Raw genomic sequence first — 22,866 nt, 5'->3', positions numbered from 1 at the left:
CGAAGCGTCGACACGTAGGGTTGAGGGTAAAAAACCTTCTGATGCAATGTCTTGATTTAGCGTTTGTTGTTTCAAGGGTTTAGGACTGTGAGTCATCCAAAGTTGAAACTGGGTGCTAAAAGTGCACCAAGTTTATTATGAGACCTGTTAACCTACTGAAATATTACTATTTAGTGAACTGACTCGGTGTCATTTTGTTTTGTGTGTTCAATCAATGCCTCTAGTTAATCCAATCATATCACACATATATATAAGGCTGCATGACATATATTTCAAACAGCATTTCCATCGTGGCAAATGGGGTGGGGTGGGGTGTGGGAGGATGGGTGTTTGCACACTATCGAGAAAAGGTGGGATGCACACGTCCTTTTACACGCCTGCACCCCTCATTCGCTGTACAAGAAACCAAAATGCAAGTTCTTCCTTGAAGTTTGTGAATCAGTATTGGGTTTAATCCAGGAAAACTAGGTCAGGAACCCATTTCATTCCAAAGTAAACAGATTGCCTAGAAAGAAGGGTATACCCACATGTACCCTCAGGGTAACACTTGTAGAACATCAGTTTATCATGATTTCAAGACAAGGGCGTCTGTTTACAAACGTGAGTGAAGTACAATCACATGATATGCAACTTAGCCCGCGACTCTGATTATCTCTGTACGAATAAATCCTAGTGTGCTGATTGTACGAACGTTTCATTCAACATCTAGGGGTGGGTAACTCTAGTTTGTCTCCTCCGCCTGCTTGCCACGCTTTTGGTGAATCAGTCCAGCTCAAACTTTCTGGAAGCATTGACGCCGAGGTTAGCAATAGTTACCGTTGATGTTAGTGGTATAACTACAGTATTCGTATTCCGACACGCACAGTCATGTTCGCTACATTACACCAGTACTATAGTTCTGAAGTTGGCGGAGAGTGAACGCTGACTAAAAATAGTACATGCTCATAGAGAATTCGTTGACACTTCTAACTCATAGTCGGGATGCACAGAGGCTAATAGGCAGACGAAACTATATAAATATATTTAGAAACGAGAATCAATATCTGCTATTGTTGTCATGACATGACATGATGACATGACATGACATGATGACGTGATGCTCCAACGATGTTTCATATTTTATTAGCGCTTCACACTCTCCAAGTATGTTTCGAGACTGTCCACACTTTATGGCAGTGGGGTGATGATGATATATGTGGAGTACTTGTGAATCCACACACACACACACACACTCTCTCTCTCTCTCTCTCTCTCTCTCTCTCTCTCTCTCTCTCTCTCTCTCTCTCTCTCTCTCTCTCTCTCTCTCTCTCTCCCTCTCTCTCTCTCTCTCTCTCTCTCTCTCTCTCTCTCTCTCTCTCTCTCACACACACACACACACTCTCACAAACACTAACCCACACTCACCCACACACCCACACCCACACCCACACCCACACCCACATCCACACCTCACGTACAAAATCAATGACAGCCCCACCCCATTTCCACCCCATATTTGTTAGACATACTTTTGTAATATTTAACTTGCTGATCCCCCTACACGAACCCACTCTTAGCCATAATTTATTAATATGTCCTTATTTCATGGGGACTACCTTCATGTCAGCCCAAGACTCACATGTCAACCTAATACATGTACCTTCATGTCAGCCCAAGACCCCTGTGTCAACCTACTACCTTCATGTCAGCCCAAGACCCCTATGTCAACCTACTACCTTCATGTCAGCCCAAGACCCCAATGTCAACTTACTGCCTTCATGTCAGCCCAAGACCCCTATGTCAACCTACCACCTTCATGCCAGCCCAAGACCCCAATGTCAACTTACTGCCTTCATGTCAGCCCAAGACCCCTATGTCAACCTACTACCTTCATGTCAGCCCAAGACCCCAATGTCAACTTACTGCCTTCATGTCAGCCCAAGACCCCTATGTCAACCTACCACCTTCATGTCAGCCCAAGACCCCAATGTCAACTTACTGCCTTCATGTCAGCCCAAGACCCCAATGTCAACTTACTGCCTTCATGTCAGCCCAAGACCCCAATGTCAACCTACTACCTTCATGTCAGCCCAAGACCCCAATGTCAACCTACTGCCTTCATGTCAGCCCAAGACCCCAATGTCAACCTACTACCTTCATGTCAGCCCAAGACCCCTATGTCAACCTAATACCTCCATGTCAGCCCAAGACCCCAATGTCAACTTACTGCCTTCATGTCAGCCCAAGACCCCTGTGTCAACCTACCACCTTCATGTCAGCCCAAGACCCCTATGTCAACCTACTACCTTCATGTCAGCCCAAGACCCCAATGTCAACCTACTGCCTTCATGTCAGCCCAAGACCCCTATGTCAACTTACTGCCTTCATGTCAGCCCAAGACCCCTATGTCAACCTACTACCTTCATGTCAGCCCAAGACCCCAATGTCAACTTACTGCCTTCATGTCAGCCCAAGACCCCTATGTCAACCTACCACCTTCATGTCAGCCCAAGACCCCAATGTCAACTTACTGCCTTCATGTCAGCCCAAGACCCCTATGTCAACCTACTACCTTCATGTCAGCCCAAGACCCCAATGTCAACTTACTGCCTTCATGTCAGCCCAAGACCCCTATGTCAACCTACCACCTTCATGTCAGCCCAAGACCCCAATGTCAACTTACTGCCTTCATGTCAGCCCAAGACCCCAATGTCAACTTACTGCCTTCATGTCAGCCCAAGACCCCAATGTCAACCTACTACCTTCATGTCAGCCCAAGACCCCAATGTCAACCTACTGCCTTCATGTCAGCCCAAGACCCCAATGTCAACCTACTACCTTCATGTCAGCCCAAGACCCCTATGTCAACCTAATACCTCCATGTCAGCCCAAGACCCCAATGTCAACTTACTGCCTTCATGTCAGCCCAAGACCCCTGTGTCAACCTACTACCTTCATGTCAGCCCAAGACCCCTATGTCAACCTAATACCTCCATGTCAGCCCAAGACCCCTATGTCAACCTACTACCTTCATGTCAGCCCAAGACCCCAATGTCAACTTACTGCCTTCATGTCAGCCCAAGACCCCTATGTCAACCTACTACCTTCATGTCAGCCCAAGACCCCAATGTCAACTTACTGCCTTCATGTCAGCCCAAGACCCCTGTGTCAACCTACTACCTTCATGTCAGCCCAAGACCCCTATGTCAACCTAATACCTCCATGTCAGCCCAAGACCCCTATGTCAACCTACTACCTTCATGTCAGCCCAAGACCCCTATGTCAACCTACTGCCTTCATGTCAGCCCAAGACCCCAATGTCAACCTACTACCTTCATGTCAGCCCAAGACCCCTATGTCAACCTAATACCTCCATGTCAGCCCAAGACCCCAATGTCAACTTACTGCCTTCATGTCAGCCCAAGACCCCTGTGTCAACCTACCACCTTCATGTCAGCCCAAGACCCCTATGTCAACCTAATACCTCCATGTCAGCCCAAGACCCCAATGTCAACCTACTACCTTCATGTCAGCCCAAGACCCCAATGTCAACTTACTGCCTTCATGTCAGCCCAAGACCCCTATGTCAACCTACCACCTTCATGCCAGCCCAAGACCCCAATGTCAACTTACTGCCTTCATGTCAGCCCAAGACCCCTATGTCAACCTACTACCTTCATGTCAGCCCAAGACCCCAATGTCAACTTACTGCCTTCATGTCAGCCCAAGACCCCTATGTCAACCTACCACCTTCATGTCAGCCCAAGACCCCAATGTCAACTTACTGCCTTCATGTCAGCCCAAGACCCCAATGTCAACTTACTGCCTTCATGTCAGCCCAAGACCCCAATGTCAACCTACTACCTTCATGTCAGCCCAAGACCCCAATGTCAACCTACTGCCTTCATGTCAGCCCAAGACCCCAATGTCAACCTACTACCTTCATGTCAGCCCAAGACCCCTATGTCAACCTAATACCTCCATGTCAGCCCAAGACCCCAATGTCAACTTACTGCCTTCATGTCAGCCCAAGACCCCTGTGTCAACCTACCACCTTCATGTCAGCCCAAGACCCCTATGTCAACCTACTACCTTCATGTCAGCCCAAGACCCCAATGTCAACCTACTGCCTTCATGTCAGCCCAAGACCCCTATGTCAACTTACTGCCTTCATGTCAGCCCAAGACCCCTATGTCAACCTACTACCTTCATGTCAGCCCAAGACCCCAATGTCAACTTACTGCCTTCATGTCAGCCCAAGACCCCTATGTCAACCTACCACCTTCATGTCAGCCCAAGACCCCAATGTCAACTTACTGCCTTCATGTCAGCCCAAGACCCCTATGTCAACCTACTACCTTCATGTCAGCCCAAGACCCCAATGTCAACTTACTGCCTTCATGTCAGCCCAAGACCCCTATGTCAACCTACCACCTTCATGTCAGCCCAAGACCCCAATGTCAACTTACTGCCTTCATGTCAGCCCAAGACCCCAATGTCAACTTACTGCCTTCATGTCAGCCCAAGACCCCAATGTCAACCTACTACCTTCATGTCAGCCCAAGACCCCAATGTCAACCTACTGCCTTCATGTCAGCCCAAGACCCCAATGTCAACCTACTACCTTCATGTCAGCCCAAGACCCCTATGTCAACCTAATACCTCCATGTCAGCCCAAGACCCCAATGTCAACTTACTGCCTTCATGTCAGCCCAAGACCCCTGTGTCAACCTACTACCTTCATGTCAGCCCAAGACCCCTATGTCAACCTAATACCTCCATGTCAGCCCAAGACCCCTATGTCAACCTACTACCTTCATGTCAGCCCAAGACCCCAATGTCAACTTACTGCCTTCATGTCAGCCCAAGACCCCTATGTCAACCTACTACCTTCATGTCAGCCCAAGACCCCAATGTCAACTTACTGCCTTCATGTCAGCCCAAGACCCCTGTGTCAACCTACTACCTTCATGTCAGCCCAAGACCCCTATGTCAACCTAATACCTCCATGTCAGCCCAAGACCCCTATGTCAACCTACTACCTTCATGTCAGCCCAAGACCCCTATGTCAACCTACTGCCTTCATGTCAGCCCAAGACCCCAATGTCAACCTACTACCTTCATGTCAGCCCAAGACCCCTATGTCAACCTAATACCTCCATGTCAGCCCAAGACCCCAATGTCAACTTACTGCCTTCATGTCAGCCCAAGACCCCAATGTCAACCTACTGCCTTCATGTCAGCCCAAGACCCCTATGTCAACTTACTGCCTTCATGTCAGCCCAAGACCCCTATGTCAACCTACTACCTTCATGTCAGCCCAAGACCCCAATGTCAACTTACTGCCTTCATGTCAGCCCAAGACCCCTATGTCAACCTACCACCTTCATGTCAGCCCAAGACCCCAATGTCAACTTACTGCCTTCATGTCAGCCCAAGACCCCTATGTCAACCTACTACCTTCATGTCAGCCCAAGACCCCAATGTCAACTTACTGCCTTCATGTCAGCCCAAGACCCCTATGTCAACCTACCACCTTCATGTCAGCCCAAGACCCCAATGTCAACTTACTGCCTTCATGTCAGCCCAAGACCCCAATGTCAACTTACTGCCTTCATGTCAGCCCAAGACCCCAATGTCAACCTACTACCTTCATGTCAGCCCAAGACCCCAATGTCAACCTACTGCCTTCATGTCAGCCCAAGACCCCAATGTCAACCTACTACCTTCATGTCAGCCCAAGACCCCTATGTCAACCTAATACCTCCATGTCAGCCCAAGACCCCAATGTCAACTTACTGCCTTCATGTCAGCCCAAGACCCCTGTGTCAACCTACTACCTTCATGTCAGCCCAAGACCCCTATGTCAACCTAATACCTCCATGTCAGCCCAAGACCCCTATGTCAACCTACTACCTTCATGTCAGCCCAAGACCCCAATGTCAACTTACTGCCTTCATGTCAGCCCAAGACCCCAATGTCAACCTACTACCTTCATGTCAGCCCAAGACCCCTATGTCAACCTAATACCTCCATGTCAGCCCAAGACCCCAATGTCAACTTACTGCCTTCATGTCAGCCCAAGACCCCTGTGTCAACCTACCACCTTCATGTCAGCCCAAGACCCCTATGTCAACCTAATACCTCCATGTCAGCCCAAGACCCCAATGTCAACCTACTACCTTCATGTCAGCCCAAGACCCCAATGTCAACTTACTGCCTTCATGTCAGCCCAAGACCCCTATGTCAACCTACCACCTTCATGCCAGCCCAAGACCCCAATGTCAACTTACTGCCTTCATGTCAGCCCAAGACCCCTATGTCAACCTACTACCTTCATGTCAGCCCAAGACCCCAATGTCAACTTACTGCCTTCATGTCAGCCCAAGACCCCTATGTCAACCTACCACCTTCATGTCAGCCCAAGACCCCAATGTCAACTTACTGCCTTCATGTCAGCCCAAGACCCCAATGTCAACTTACTGCCTTCATGTCAGCCCAAGACCCCAATGTCAACCTACTACCTTCATGTCAGCCCAAGACCCCAATGTCAACCTACTGCCTTCATGTCAGCCCAAGACCCCAATGTCAACCTACTACCTTCATGTCAGCCCAAGACCCCTATGTCAACCTAATACCTCCATGTCAGCCCAAGACCCCAATGTCAACTTACTGCCTTCATGTCAGCCCAAGACCCCTGTGTCAACCTACCACCTTCATGTCAGCCCAAGACCCCTATGTCAACCTACTACCTTCATGTCAGCCCAAGACCCCAATGTCAACCTACTGCCTTCATGTCAGCCCAAGACCCCTATGTCAACTTACTGCCTTCATGTCAGCCCAAGACCCCTATGTCAACCTACTACCTTCATGTCAGCCCAAGACCCCAATGTCAACTTACTGCCTTCATGTCAGCCCAAGACCCCAATGTCAACTTACTGCCTTCATGTCAGCCCAAGACCCCAATGTCAACTTACTGCCTTCATGTCAGCCCAAGACCCCTATGTCAACCTACTACCTTCATGTCAGCCCAAGACCCCAATGTCAACTTACTGCCTTCATGTCAGCCCAAGACCCCTATGTCAACCTACCACCTTCATGTCAGCCCAAGACCCCAATGTCAACTTACTGCCTTCATGTCAGCCCAAGACCCCAATGTCAACTTACTGCCTTCATGTCAGCCCAAGACCCCAATGTCAACCTACTACCTTCATGTCAGCCCAAGACCCCAATGTCAACCTACTGCCTTCATGTCAGCCCAAGACCCCAATGTCAACCTACTACCTTCATGTCAGCCCAAGACCCCTATGTCAACCTAATACCTCCATGTCAGCCCAAGACCCCAATGTCAACTTACTGCCTTCATGTCAGCCCAAGACCCCTGTGTCAACCTACTACCTTCATGTCAGCCCAAGACCCCTATGTCAACCTAATACCTCCATGTCAGCCCAAGACCCCTATGTCAACCTACTACCTTCATGTCAGCCCAAGACCCCAATGTCAACTTACTGCCTTCATGTCAGCCCAAGACCCCTATGTCAACCTACTACCTTCATGTCAGCCCAAGACCCCAATGTCAACTTACTGCCTTCATGTCAGCCCAAGACCCCTGTGTCAACCTACTACCTTCATGTCAGCCCAAGACCCCTATGTCAACCTAATACCTCCATGTCAGCCCAAGACCCCTATGTCAACCTACTACCTTCATGTCAGCCCAAGACCCCTATGTCAACCTACTGCCTTCATGTCAGCCCAAGACCCCAATGTCAACCTACTACCTTCATGTCAGCCCAAGACCCCTATGTCAACCTAATACCTCCATGTCAGCCCAAGACCCCAATGTCAACTTACTGCCTTCATGTCAGCCCAAGACCCCTGTGTCAACCTACCACCTTCATGTCAGCCCAAGACCCCTATGTCAACCTACTACCTTCATGTCAGCCCAAGACCCCAATGTCAACCTACTGCCTTCATGTCAGCCCAAGACCCCTATGTCAACTTACTGCCTTCATGTCAGCCCAAGACCCCTATGTCAACCTACTACCTTCATGTCAGCCCAAGACCCCAATGTCAACTTACTGCCTTCATGTCAGCCCAAGACCCCTATGTCAACCTACCACCTTCATGTCAGCCCAAGACCCCAATGTCAACTTACTGCCTTCATGTCAGCCCAAGACCCCTATGTCAACCTACTACCTTCATGTCAGCCCAAGACCCCAATGTCAACTTACTGCCTTCATGTCAGCCCAAGACCCCTATGTCAACCTACCACCTTCATGTCAGCCCAAGACCCCAATGTCAACTTACTGCCTTCATGTCAGCCCAAGACCCCAATGTCAACTTACTGCCTTCATGTCAGCCCAAGACCCCAATGTCAACCTACTACCTTCATGTCAGCCCAAGACCCCAATGTCAACCTACTGCCTTCATGTCAGCCCAAGACCCCAATGTCAACCTACTACCTTCATGTCAGCCCAAGACCCCTATGTCAACCTAATACCTCCATGTCAGCCCAAGACCCCAATGTCAACTTACTGCCTTCATGTCAGCCCAAGACCCCTGTGTCAACCTACTACCTTCATGTCAGCCCAAGACCCCTATGTCAACCTAATACCTCCATGTCAGCCCAAGACCCCTATGTCAACCTACTACCTTCATGTCAGCCCAAGACCCCAATGTCAACTTACTGCCTTCATGTCAGCCCAAGACCCCTATGTCAACCTACTACCTTCATGTCAGCCCAAGACCCCAATGTCAACTTACTGCCTTCATGTCAGCCCAAGACCCCTATGTCAACCTACCACCTTCATGTCAGCCCAAGACCCCAATGTCAACTTACTGCCTTCATGTCAGCCCAAGACCCCTATGTCAACCTACTACCTTCATGTCAGCCCAAGACCCCAATGTCAACTTACTGCCTTCATGTCAGCCCAAGACCCCTATGTCAACCTACCACCTTCATGTCAGCCCAAGACCCCAATGTCAACTTACTGCCTTCATGTCAGCCCAAGACCCCTATGTCAACCTAATACCTTCATGTCAGCCCAAGACCCCAATGTCAACCTACTACCTTCATGTCAGCCCAAGACCCCAATGTCAACTTACTGCCTTCATGTCAGCCCAAGACCCCAATGTCAACCTACTACCTTCATGTCAGCCCAAGACCCCAATGTCAACCTACTGCCTCCATGTCAGCCCAAGACCCCAATGTCAACTTACTGCCTTCATGTCAGCCCAAGACCCCTATGTCAACCTACTACCTTCATGTCAGCCCAAGACCCCAATGTCAACCTACTGCCTTCATGTCAGCCCAAGACCCCTATGTCAACCTACTACCTTCATGTCAGCCCAAGACCCCAATGTCAACTTACTGCCTTCATGTCAGCCCAAGACCCCTATGTCAACCTACCACCTTCATGTCAGCCCAAGACCCCCATGTCAACCTACTACCTTCATGTCAGCCCAAGACTCCCATGTCAGCCTAATACATTCATGTCAGCCCAAGACTCCCATGTCAGCCTAATACATTCATGTCAGCCCAAGACTCCCATGTCAGCCTAATACATTCATGTCAGCCCAAGACTCCCATGTCAGCCTAATACATTCATGTCAGCCCAAGACTCCCATGTCAGCCTAATACATTCATGTCAGCCCAAGACTCCCATGTCAGCCTAATACATTCATGTCAGCCCAAGACTCCCATGTCAGCCTAATACATTCATGTCAGCCCAAGACTCCATAGACCCCTATGTCAACCTAGTGCCTTCATGTCAGCCCAAGACCCTTATGTCAACCTAATACGTTCATGTCAGCCCAAGACCCCTATGTCAACCTAATACCTTCATGTCAACCTGAGACCCCATGTCAACCCAAGAATCCCATGTTAACCCGTGATCTCAATGTCAATTCCAAACTTCCAAGTCAACCCAAGGCTCCCATGTCAACCCAAGACTAACATGTCAATCCAAGACTCCCATGTCAACCCAAGACTTCATGTCAATCCAACCCATGTCAACCCAAGACTCCCATGTCAACCTAAGACCCCATGTCAACCCGAGACCCCCATGTCAGCCCAAGATGCCCATGGCAATCCAAGAATCACATGTTAACCCGTGATCTCAATGTCAGTTCCAAACTTCCATGTCAGCCCAAGATCCCCATGTCAGTCCAAGACCCCCATGTCAGCCCAAGAATCCCATGTTAACTTGTGATCCAAACTTCCATGTCAACCTGACACCCCTATGTCAGGAACCGAAACTGGGTCTTCAGCATGACTAGCTTTCACAACTTTTCTACCCCACCTCCCCACTTACAGAGACCTGTAGAGACTGAGCAGCTCTTTTGAATCCATTTCAGATTGTCATGAGTTTCTCTTTGTGTTTTAAAATTTTGCATGTTAATTTTAACAAACAAAAAAAGTAAATTCATACCTTGTTACATCTTTCTTTTGAAATGCAGATGTCTGAGATTCATGTCTTGCTATGGTGCCATATGCCTGAACATAAATATTTTACAAGTATTCTTCAGGGATGAAATGGTGTACTGCAGTATTAGTGGAACCACAGTATTTTGCCTTTTTTTCAGCATGCCATAATACAATCCAAATATTTGATATTTATGATTTATGTACTGTCATTTCTATCAAGTCATGACATGACAGTTTTGTTCTTTCAAAATAAGAAAGATTATGGCTATTGTTTTCAGTGTTATCAAGCACTGTAATGTTTGGCGCTTGTTAATTTTATGCATTGTGATCACATCTCACATACATGACCAAAAGCCGTATACCATAATATTTACCTTACCGTAGTAAGAGCCAACCATTTCAACTCAAATATTGTTGAATATATACTTATACAGTATGGTTCAAAATTATTGAGAATAGCTAAAGCATTTCTTATTATTAAACGAGAACAAATCAGATAAAATTGAATGTATTGTGAAAGTGAACTGACCTTTTCATGTTGTGTAGGTAACAATTTAATATTTTATCAAGTCTCCTTGAGCTTCACGGCACAGTCTAAGACGGGTAGGCATACTTCCTATCAGAGAGGTTAGTGTCTCGTGAGTTATGCTGTCCCAGTATCGGACCACTTCTCTCTTCATGTCTTCAATTTTTGTCAACCCCTTTTGATTCACACATTCCTTCATCATCCCCCAAATGTTCTCAATGGGATTTAAGTCAGGACTATATGCAGGAAATGGTAATGCAGTCACATTTTTCTCCTGAAACCACTGCTTGGCATGTTTTGCAGTGTGTTTAGGATCATTATCTTGCTGCAAAATCCAGTCATTTCCATAAAACACATGTGTACTTGGAAGGAGAAAATTATCTAATATGTTAGTGTAGCGTTAACTTGTCAGATTTCCCTCAAACACACACAGCGGGGTCGTTCCTAATAAGGATATCCCTCCCCATACATGAAACTTTGGGCTGTATTTAGGTCGTCGATACAACGGTGCTGACGCAGACTTTGTCCATATTTTCACATTATTGGGATATACCCATATTGAGCTTTCATCAGTAAAAATCACATTTTCCCAGTCAAAGTTTTCATGTGCCAAACACCACTCAACACGCCTGTCTGTATGTTCTTGTTTCATGAGAGGAGAAGGAATTCCAGTCTTTTTCTCCCATCCAAGATCAATCAAATTTCTTCTAACTGTAGATTTTGATACAACTGTTGATCCCCTTTCTATCATTTCATACCTGATGTTGGAGATGCTTGCCCTTTGCTTTTTAGACGCTAAAATTCCCAGCCGGACGCGATCTGAGAAGTCCAATTTTCTGGGTCTCCCTGCTCCTTTCTGGTGCCCAAAATCCTTTCCCTCTTTAAAATTCTTCCTAATCCTATACACAGTAGAAAGAGGAGTTCCTGTTCTCTCTGCCAATGTATTTACATCATCAATTCCTTGATTACACAACTCAAAAATCAACCTTCTTTTATCTTCAGCAGACATTGTTGACAGTACGGAGGAAAATGCCGTCTGCTACAAATTCAGGGGAGGTAACTCTAATTGTACTATACTCAGTAGGCCAAGATGAGTTACCTCCCTTATACCATTACTTAGTTTTAAGTATCAGTGAATCAGTTGAGGTGTTAGGATAGCTCAAAGTAAGAAGAAAAATTCTCAATAATTATGAACCAGACTATATATGCTCCAAGTAACTTAATTTTAGTCAAATGCCAACATTAATCTACGTTGATAATAATTTACAAGGTAGAATGAAGTAGAGGTCTCAGTTCCAAGTCAATATTATCAGCAGCCCATGAAATTTTAAGTTGATCAGTAATCTTTTATATTGTCTGGCTAATTTTTTTAAATGCACATGTCTCACATTTAGATAATATAAACCAAGACTTTCATTTTTAAAATCTTAATGACTAGAGTTTCACTGATGTGTTCAGGACGTACAGAGCAATAAGCTCAATTCATAACACTTGTCTGGGAATCATATCTTTGGTGCCATACCTCATTAACCCGTCATGTTATATAACTTCTTTAATTCCCCACAGTGTATTTTGCAGTGGTATTAAAATGGACTTGTGTCAGTATGTAAAGCTGAATGTAAAACCAATCTCAGTCACTTGTATCAGTTTGAGTTGGCTGTCATTGCTTTCATTCGCTTTCATTATGATGATTATTCTCAGGATTTTAGTATATAAATGTATATAGATTTGATGTTCGGTTTATTCTGCAACACTGCACTCAGCAATATTCCAGCAATATGGCAGCAGTCTGTAAATTGAGGCTGGACCAGACAATCCAGTGATCAACATCATGAGCATCAATCTACCCAAATGGGAAGCAATAACATACATCAACCAAGTGAGTGAGCCTGACCATCCAATGCTTTTAGTTGCCTCTGACGTCAAGCATAGGTTACTGAAGATCAAATCTAACCCGGATCTTCATGGGTCTCCTTTTAGTAGAAATAATGATAACACTACTAAACATTTATACAGCACCAAATCCAAATGGTGAGTGGGTGATCAAAGCTCTACAAATAAAAATAATATTTGAGTGTGACTAATAGTGAAAAGAAAAGCTTTTTAAGAGGTGATGTGAAAGCAGCAAAGAAGGAGACAGTTTTAAGGCAAGGGACAGTTAACTCTTCAAGGCCATGGCTTGTATTCCATGATTTTGGAAACTTTTCTCAAAATGTAGATGACCTTATCCCAGTGCCATTCTGAACAGGTGCATATATAACCATGGTATCTTAGCTCTGTTCTGGTGAGGTCATGAAAACAAATTAGGCAGTTATTTCTCTGTTTCCATCCTGACCTGGTCAAGATGAAGCCCTGATCGTCTTAGTTCCTTTCTGGGCCACTTGTTTCTCATCATTGATGTTAAACCGTTTTCTTTCAAGAAGGAATGTAGACAATGTTTACACAGAGTATGTGGCAGAATAAATGATAACAATAATCCTTGTGCCTTTGTGTTGGCTGTAACCATTTCGGCCATTATCTTCCATTCTTGGCAACAGTTACTGTATGTTACAGTGTGTTACATGTGTTGCAGTATGAGTCACCACTGTCTGGTTCCATGTGTGCACTCCAAATCTTCTCCATGTTTTGTGTTTCAGTGTGGTATATTTGTTACAGTATAAGACTGCTGTCAGGTTCCAGGTATATACTCCAAATCCATTCCATGTTGCCTGTTACAGTATGTTGCATTTGTTACAGTATGAGACCACTGTCAGGTTCCATTTAAACACTCCAAATCCTCTTCATGTTGCATATTACAATATGTTACATTTGTTACAGTATGAGACCACTGTCAGGTTCCAGATAAACACTCCAAAACCTCTTCATGTTGCATGTTACAATATGTTACATGTGTTACAGTATGAGACCACTGTCAGATTCCATTTAAACACTCCAAATCTTCTTCATGTTGCATATTACAATATGTTACATTTGTTACAGTATGAGACCACTGTCAGGTTCCAGATAAACACTCCAAATCCTCTCCATGTTGCATGTTACAATATGTTACATGTGTTACAGTATGAGACCACTGTCAGGTTTCAGGTAAACACTCCAAATCCTCTCCATGTTGCATGTTACTATATGTTACATGTGTTACAATATGAGACCACTGTCAGGTTTCAGGTAAACACTCCAAATCCTCTCCATGTTGCATGTTACAATATGTTACATTTGTTACAGTATGAGACCACTGTCAGGTTCCAGATAAACACTCCAAAACCTCTTCATGTTGCATGTTACAATATGTTACATGTGTTACAGTATGAGACCAGTGTCAGGTTTCAGGTAAACACTCCAAATCCTCTCCATGTTGCATGTTACTATATGTTACATTTGTTACAGTATGAGACCACTGTCAGGTTCCATTTAAACACTCCAAATCCTCTTCATGTTGCATGTTACAATATGTTACATGTGTTACAGTATGAGACCACAGTCAGGTTCCAGATAAACACTCCAAATCCTCTTCTTATTGCATGTTACAATATGTTACATGTGTTACAGTATGAGACCACAGTCAGGTTCCAGATAAACACTCCAAATCCTCTTCTTATTGCATGTTACAATATGTTACATTTGTTACAGTATGAGACCACTGTCAGGTTCCATTTAAACACTCCAAATCCTCTCCATGTTTCATGTTACAATATGTTATATTTGTTACAGTATGAGACCACTGTCGGCTTTCAGGTAAACACTCCAAATCCTCTCCATGCTGCATATTACAATATGTCACATTTGTTACAGTATGAGACCACTGTCGGGTTCCAGATAAACAGTCCAGATCCTCTCCATGTTGCATATTACAATATGTTACATGTGTTACAGTATGAGTGGAGAGAATTTGGTCCTGCACAAGGGAGGATGTCACTGTGGTGCTGTCAGGTTCCAGGTTTACGCTCCAAGTGTGCTCCATGTGTTTGACTGCAAGTAGGCGACCTTTGAATGATACTAGGATTTATTACCTTATGAGGGTGAAAGTATCATCGTTCATATTTTTCATATAATGCCCTAGGGTAAAATATCGTGTTAATGTTTCTTCTATGACATTGCGTTCTACATACAGCCACGGCAGGTGCCAGTCTATATTTGAATGTAGATTTATTTTCCCCAATTTGACAATTTTGGTAAGAAATAGAAATCTATATTCGTTCCCATATCACTCGTGCCAAAATATTGGTATAATTCCCTCGCTCTTGTATTGGAAATACATTACCAACTTGTAGACTCTCATGTCGTATATATGGTATGACATGGGTACTCATATAATTCGATTTTATTATCATCTTTAAAACACAGCTGTGATGGTTTGGTGTAAAACGTGGAACCACATGCAATGAGAAAAACAGGCCTGAATGTGTGGTTTTAGTAGTAGTGGGAATTGGTTAAAATTTCACAATTCACAATTCACAATTGCTTCATAATAACGAACAATCATCAAAAAGATTGGTTAGCGTCCTTTTTCAGATTTCCTTATCCAGGCTGTTATTGCAGATATTATGACATCAAGCAAATTGATACTTTAAATTGATGACGATTATATCAGGAACACGACTTCAAGGAGTCTTCAAGAAATGAACTTTCAGTGATGAACTTTCAGTTAGTGAAGTGAGTTTTCTAAGAGTAAAACATGTTTTCAGGCCCTGACAACTTTGAAGATATGTTCCATCATCAATTGTTTCGAAGAATGTAACAACAGTTACCAAATCATTTGTGTTCGATTATGAGAAAATGCAATCGATTGCTCGGTCGTCTGATCACCAATCTTCCAATATTTCAAGTAATTGGAACACCATTTATACGGTTAGACGTCAAGTGATTTTCCAGTCAGAATCTCATAATGTTAGTAAATTAGGAACCATCTAAGGGAAGAAATAGCAAAATATGAAAACCCAAAGAGTCACCTTGTTAGATTTTGTCAACAAATAATAATGCATTAGCATATATGGAAACACTTTGCTTTTTGCCAGTCATCAATATACCTTGCTGAGGCAAAATGGTTTTTTTTTTCATTTATATTATGGAAAACCATGTTGGTGAGCATTGTAAGATTTGATGAACACCTTAGGACATTTATGAAGAATATCATCGTTGTTATATCATTGAATATACTTGTTGCTTCCTTCAGCTGCAGTGTCTGTGTAAAGAAAGGAAACAAGCATTTCATCATTCCCAAGTCCAGATTTGAGATCATCAAGGTAGGATTTGGTTAATTAGGAAAATGTGAAAATCCTTTGTATCTTTTGAAGGCTTTAAGTCTTATATCACACTGGGCTTTCCTCAGTCAGGTCCAGATGTAAATCACCCAGGATCACTAAATTGTCTGGTCCAGACTCAGTTATTACTGTAGTGTTATACCGCTATCATATAGCTGAAATATTGCTGAGTGCCGTGTAAAACTGTACTCACTCTCTGATGTTACTTTAGTACTATTCAAAGCAATGTCAGACTGCTCAATCACTTACTCGCTTTGTGGGAGGCATCAGGTAGTCTAGTGGTTAAAGCATTTGCCAATCATGCTGAAGATGAGATTTGATTTACCTCCTCATCATGCATTGTTCTCCCCAAATTGTTTGTAATAATTTTTCAGGGGGAAGACAACATTACAACGTATACATTCAACACCCACAAGGCTAAACACACCTTCTGTAAGACGTGTGGTGTCCAAAGTTTCTACTCTCCCAGATCAAACCCAGATGGCTATGGTGAGCAAATAATTGTTATATCTGTTCTATATATCACGGTCTATTTATCGATAGAGTTTCCTTGTTTTGCTCTTTTCCAAGGTCATATTTAAGGTCATGCAATTATTAAATGTGTATATAACGTTCATTCTGTCCTCCCATCCATCCTTACGTCCCAAATCTATGTCCATCTTTACAGACATGTTAATTGTCAACCATAGATGTGACTTTTTGCTAGTTTGAAGTTTATTATAATTTTATTTTCTACTATTTCCATAAATAATTAATGTAATCAGTAACTGGCAAAACTATTACCTAACATGTATGTAAAGTTTGGAGTCAAGAAGAAAGTCTTGTGAGCTGCTGATCTTTGTCACATTGTATACGTCAGTATCAGTGTTTATCATGTCCCAAAGTGGGACGAAGGGTTATGTGTTCAGTGCTTGCTTCTACACTTCTACATTGTAAACCAAAAGTCACTGTGTTCTGTAATCTGATTGGTTGAAAAACATGATCAATTGGTATTAGATTCCCGGAAACTGCAAGACTATTCACTGCGTATTGACACGTAAACAATTGTTTTGTTGTGTCATCAACAGTGGTGACGTCATTCAAATCATATTGTGACGTAAAGTTAGAATGACGTCACAAATGAGCAACTCCAGATGCTACCATGGGAACCAGCTGAAACAGCCTGCTGATGACACTTCACTGCTGTACCCCTACTCGATGTAAACAAGTGCAGACAGTAAAACCCCTTTGGTTTACTTTTTTGTTTACAATGTCTATAAACATCATGTGTTGGCCAATCTCCGGGTGTTATTGAGTATTTGAAGCACAGGAATATTTCATTTGAAACCCCCGGCTGACGTCGTCAGTTCCAAATGCCTTCCCGTGCTTCAAATACTCAATAACACCCGGAAATTGGCCAACACATGATATTTATCTCCTAAGTGTATCGCTGTGCTTGGCAATATTATCTTCCGCTGTCATCTAAGACCAGCATAGATTTGAGGTTACCTTTTCTGACCTCGACTCCCCAGGTCATTGAGCTGGACAAGGGAATCCACCTTCCTACTTGTGGTGTTCCAATTAATTGAAATAATCAAAGATTAATCACACTGATCAAACGACCACACTATTAATCACATTTTCTCATGATCAGATACAAATGATTTTGGAAATACTGTTTTAGTCCTTAAAAAATTGACGGTGGTACATATCTTTGAAGTAGTCATGTCATGAAAACATGTTTAATTCCTAGAGAACTCACTTCACTTATTGAATAGTCATTACTGAATTTTTCTTGAAGATGCCAGGAAGTCTATGTTCAATATATATTCGTCATCACTTTAAACTAGCAAGTTGCATCATGCTATACATACCTGCAAAAATGACTTGAATAAAAAATCTGAAAAATTACACCAACCATATGATTACTTGTTGGAAATGAAGCAATCATCAGTTGTAAGATTTCAACCAATTCCCAACTCTACTTCCTACAGATAAGGTTTCACTTAGTTCAGGCTGGTAGTCGTGTAATTGTTTACGATCATAAGACATATGTTGCTTCTGCGCATTTGGAAAGTGACCCGCGGAAATTCAGGATAGAATAGGCCTTCAGCAACTCCATCCTTGCTATCTCAAGGGTATACGTTCCAGTAAGTCTCCACTATACCCTGGATGCATCTATGGATCAACCCGATGAATTTATTACCTCCCTTGCCAGGCTTTTTATCCAATCAGGCATGTACGCTGGGAAGCTTAATGTAAGCTGTAATGGCAGCTTAGCTGACTGGCTACTGTGAGAATACGGAGGCAGTTAAGGGAGGTAACAAAGTTATCGCACTGACCCGTGGATGCATCCAGGGTATAGTGAACGTATACCCAGGAGATATCGTCTGATGCAGCAACCCCTGCTTGCCACAAAAGGCAACTATGCTTGTTGTAAGAGGCAACTAACTTGATAAGGTAGTCCAGCTTGCTGACTTGGTTGACACATGCCATCGGTTCCTAATTACACAGATTGATTGATGCTCATTGGATTGTCAGGTCCAGACTCAAATATTTACAGACGGCTGCCATATGGATGAAATATTGTTGAGTGCAGCATAAAAGTAAACTCACTCACTCACTCACTCGTTCAGAATTGGAATTCCATTGTGTGATGTATCCCAGCCAATGTAAAATTCTTTGGAGAATGGTTGAAAATGGATGACATGGTCAGACCGTGTGTCTTGATTGATTGTTTTTAGACCTGACATATGCCATTCTAAAAAAGTAGATGATATTCCATTTTACGAGCATACAATTAGCCAAAGCCAATGCGTATGAGAAAGGAGTAATATATATCCATACAGATGAAATATTTCCAAATTCCAATTTGAAACAAATTCTCACATTTTCCCTTAATTTCTCTTCATTGTTTGGTCCTTTCTTTGCGTCATCATTTGCATTTTATCAATCTTGTAAAACCAATATCCCCTGCTTTGTTTAAATGGTATAATTTCCAAACAAAAGCCTTTATCAGTTCACTGAGCTAACTGCTGAAATACAACAGTGGATAATTTTATGAAAATCTTATTATCTCAATCAATTTTAGTTCCATATATACATAGGAGAAGAAAAACTCAAGTTGCTGTAGACTGTGCAAAGCAACAAATATTCTGTGAAATGGTTCCCATGGCTATTCGGATCTACCGTGCCTCTGCAGTGTTCACGTTGAGGTTTCGTATGAGCGCCTGCAGAAATAACATTATAAATATGTAGTCCTAATCCTTCTCACATGAAATTTTCATTACAATCTGGAATCATTTCAAAATTACTTGGTTTTTTCATATGGTACTTTTTAAAATTAAGTAGATCAGAATCTATGCATCCAAAATATACGTGCTAAATATTTTTTGTGTGTTTGTGTGAATTTTTTTGCATGAAAAACACAGGTTTCTGCATTAAGGCAAACACTGCTAGCTATAAAACATAACAGACTGGTTGGTTAGCTTAGTGGTTAAAGGTTTCGCATGTCATATCAAAGTCCCTGGTTTGATTTGTGGTTTTGTTTATCGCCACCAGGTGTCAGCCCTCACTGCCTTGACGCTGGAACCGTGGAGAAGATTGAGATAGAGAAGGTCGATGGCCAGAACTGGGAGGATTTCATGAAAACTTCTGATATCTCCAAGTATTCAAAGACATAAACAGTACCTTGAATTTCACCTTGTTTTAATATCATTAATTTCCATTTTTCTGATGTTTGAATTCCTAATTAATCTGGAGAGGCCAAGGTGAAACGTTGACCTGAGGGAGACAACTACCAGTACAGAGTTGTCTCCCTTAGGTCTCAGAATCTGCAGGCCTTAGTATTTGTGACTGACTCATTTTATTCCTAGGCATGTTCCTGTCTTATGCTCCATTTTTGAAATTGTGTTCCATGAGTGAGCGGAGAGGGTTGTGTTGCAGATTTGATTGTTTACAGACCATTGCCATAGAGCTGAAAATTGCTGAGTGCAGTCCTAAACAACAAACAAACAAACAGGATCTATGTCAGCAAAAGTTTCACATGAAGCAGTCAAATATTATCTTGTCCTAAAGGAACGACCTTCCGACCTTCCAAATTGGACAAGATACATGGCTTCTTCCCTATTTTTCTTCTTTTCGGAAATGCTTAAAAAGGGTACTAATGCAGAGTGATTAATGTTTCTCACCAACAGTCTTATTATGAAACCAAGCTGCAAGTTGGTCAGCACCTGCTGCATCAACCATAACAGACATGGGGACTGGGCTACAGTCCACATTGGCAGAATTTCTTCACCCTAAACAGTGAGAAGGGTGAATGCCCATCACATGCTGCTATCTGAAAATATCCCTAGTATTTCTGATTTTAATAAAGTATCCCAGCAGTGGAGGCTTCTGTAGATTTTCTAATTCCTGGATGGTATAGTGACTGATTCAATCTGATCTTATTTATGTATATTTTGCCTTGATATTTAACTGTGTCATGTAAAAATATTTCATTTGAAGCCATTTGTTTCGTGTCGTAAGTCCAACAGATACAAAGTTCTATATTTAGATACTACTGATGATTGACCCAGCCTTCATAGCAATGTGTAATTTTGGGTAGCTACGCCCCTTGATTGAAACTATTAACAATGACTTTGCCATTGGTAGAAAAATCTGAAAATTTTCTAAGGTGAAAAGCTGGTGAATCCTACTTACCCAAGTACACAGCAAATGCTCCGTTGGTATCCTCAAAACAGTTTCAGCCCTGAAGTGTTTTCAGGCTGCATGCAATACTACGATTACTTTTCCCTTGCTGTAACCCACTTTTGGTGGTATAAACCTACACATGTTATTTGTCATTATTCACTTGATGGTCAGTTAATGACTTTATGACAGGTATCATTAGTGGTAACAACTCTCAGCTTACTCGACAAAGCTTTCCATTTGGCATTTCCCCTGGCTGGAGTGAATACTCAACATATATCAGCTGAAAAACAAACATTGATCAAAGGATTAACTGATAACACACTGATTTATTAATTACTTTTATCTTCCACAGCAGATTTCTCAAAAGAAAGAGTTTATGTGTGTAGACTTCTAAATCTATACTGACTTCACCCTGTCTTTTCTTTTAAACATATTTATTCCAGAGAATGGATTGGGTACAAGTTATCCCAACTTAGTGAAACCCTCTCCTATATACAATGCTTACATGCATGAAGTGAAACAAACTAAAAATTGTACAGGAATAGAAAGATATATACAAAAGGAGAATAAGCCATATAAAACAACTAATTATAGGGAATATATGATTTCCTTACATGAGTAACATTATATCCAATCACTGAACCTTTTAGATTTTAATATATATTTTTGAACTTCTTTAAAAATCAGGATATTATCATGGTACGGAAGATCTGCACTGCCATTTAATAATAACTGTAGGTTTGCTGGTACTCTATTGCTACAAATTCTGTTAATGTTTTGAAACAGTTGTTGTCTGATATTAGAATATAAAGTACATTTCATAAAATAATGATGAGGGTTTTCACAGGTAAATTTACACTTACATTCAGAGCTCTCTGTAAGACCATTTCTGCAAAGATCATCATTTAATCTACTTTTTGAGTATGTTACCTGGGTCTGAATTACGTTGAGTTTCCAATTACCAAATGAGACATATCCTGGTGCTGACTTCACCCTGTCCTAAAGTGCGAGTGTAAAAACAGCCTTCCTTCAAAGAATTTACCACCTATACATTGATGGATGGATGGATGGATGCATGGATGGATGGATCGATCGATGGATCATTATTGCTAACTAAATAACTTACAATGGCGGACATATCATATTTGTTGCCAGGTGTGCTTACTTGGGTGACCAATGAGACCACCAATGTGAAAAACATGAAACAATGTATCACTTTTTGGCTTATGAGACACTTGAAAGAGACATGACATAGTGCAGGATTATTTACCAGCTGCAGATGAATGGCATATCCTTCTTTTATGTGGATACTGTTGGATCATTCTTGAACAAGGTAATAGCCCGGCATTTTTGCTATAACTGTTAGCTGTTTTAAACTTAATATTGCATCTTGTTTTAATATATTTGTTGTAGCATTCACCAGAATCTGTATTACAGACAATATTCACTAGGTCACATATAGTGCGCATGTGAAATATGATTCATGTTGGCAGTCTATACAATGTTTAGATACTACAGTAATGTTAAAAATTCACCATAAGTATAACCAGACCGTGTGCTTTTTTATTTACTTTCAAAATACATACCAATATAATAAACTAATTAGGGTTATAAAACAAAATACAAAGACATACATTGACTTAGTAACTGTTATTTTGTTACCAATGGCAGATAATTAAACTTCAGAGTTTTTCATTTATCTTCATAATGATGAAGTAAAAATGACTTCATCTTTGTTCATCAGTCTATACTTGAACTATCAGTTGCGCATATGGTGGCGCAACAGAGGTCATGAACCAGTCATGAATTCTGGACTATCATCCAGATAGGCGCGGGAGAAAAAGAATAACAAAAGGAAACCAGTCCAGGGAATTGCTCTGCACTAGTGCCCCTTTAAGTTCATATTTGACCCAATGCATAATCATTGATGACTGTGATGAACTTTAATCAGCAATAAAAGCTTATATGATATTCAGGGTCTGTAATTATTCACAATGTCATATAGC

General features: G+C 42.4%; 1 protein-coding gene across 3 annotated transcripts; it reads left to right on the top strand.

Annotated features, from left to right (window-relative positions):
* Nucleotides 1-714: 714 nt before the first annotated feature.
* On the top strand, nt 715-22,831 carry LOC137281725 (centromere protein V-like). 3 transcript variants are annotated; one of them, XM_067813270.1, is made up of 5 exons: nt 715-801; nt 14,802-14,903; nt 16,102-16,171; nt 16,564-16,678; nt 19,730-22,831. In XM_067813270.1, the coding sequence occupies exons 2-5, from the start codon at nt 14,803-14,805 to the stop codon at nt 19,849-19,851; spliced, it is 408 nt and encodes a 135-aa protein (XP_067669371.1). In that variant the 5' UTR covers nt 715-801; nt 14,802; the 3' UTR covers nt 19,852-22,831. The 3 variants fall into 3 exon arrangements, with proteins under 3 accessions (XP_067669371.1, XP_067669382.1, XP_067669361.1); XM_067813281.1 differs by having other exon boundaries at nt 734-823; nt 19,730-22,825; XM_067813260.1 differs by lacking the exon at nt 715-801 and having other exon boundaries at nt 14,771-14,903; nt 19,730-22,825.
* Nucleotides 22,832-22,866: the final 35 nt, after the last annotated feature.

The sequence above is a fragment of the Haliotis asinina genome, chromosome 1 (genome assembly GCF_037392515.1).
Source record: "Haliotis asinina isolate JCU_RB_2024 chromosome 1, JCU_Hal_asi_v2, whole genome shotgun sequence".
Classification (NCBI taxonomy): Eukaryota; Metazoa; Mollusca; class Gastropoda; order Lepetellida; family Haliotidae; genus Haliotis; species Haliotis asinina.
The sequence above is the reverse complement of the archived record's forward strand: the minus strand, read 5'-3'. Positions and strand labels throughout refer to the sequence as shown.

Bases quoted from the DNA above. Each gene is read 5' to 3' on its own strand.
- LOC137281725 (XM_067813260.1), top strand. From the start codon at position 14,791: ATGTGTTACAGTATGAGTGGAGAGAATTTGGTCCTGCACAAGGGAGGA. The intron at 16,172-16,563 runs GTAGGATTTGGT...ATAATTTTTCAG, and splicing joins CCAGATTTGAGATCATCAAG to GGGGAAGACAACATTACAAC. The intron at 16,679-19,729 runs GTGAGCAAATAA...TATCGCCACCAG, and splicing joins ATCAAACCCAGATGGCTATG to GTGTCAGCCCTCACTGCCTT.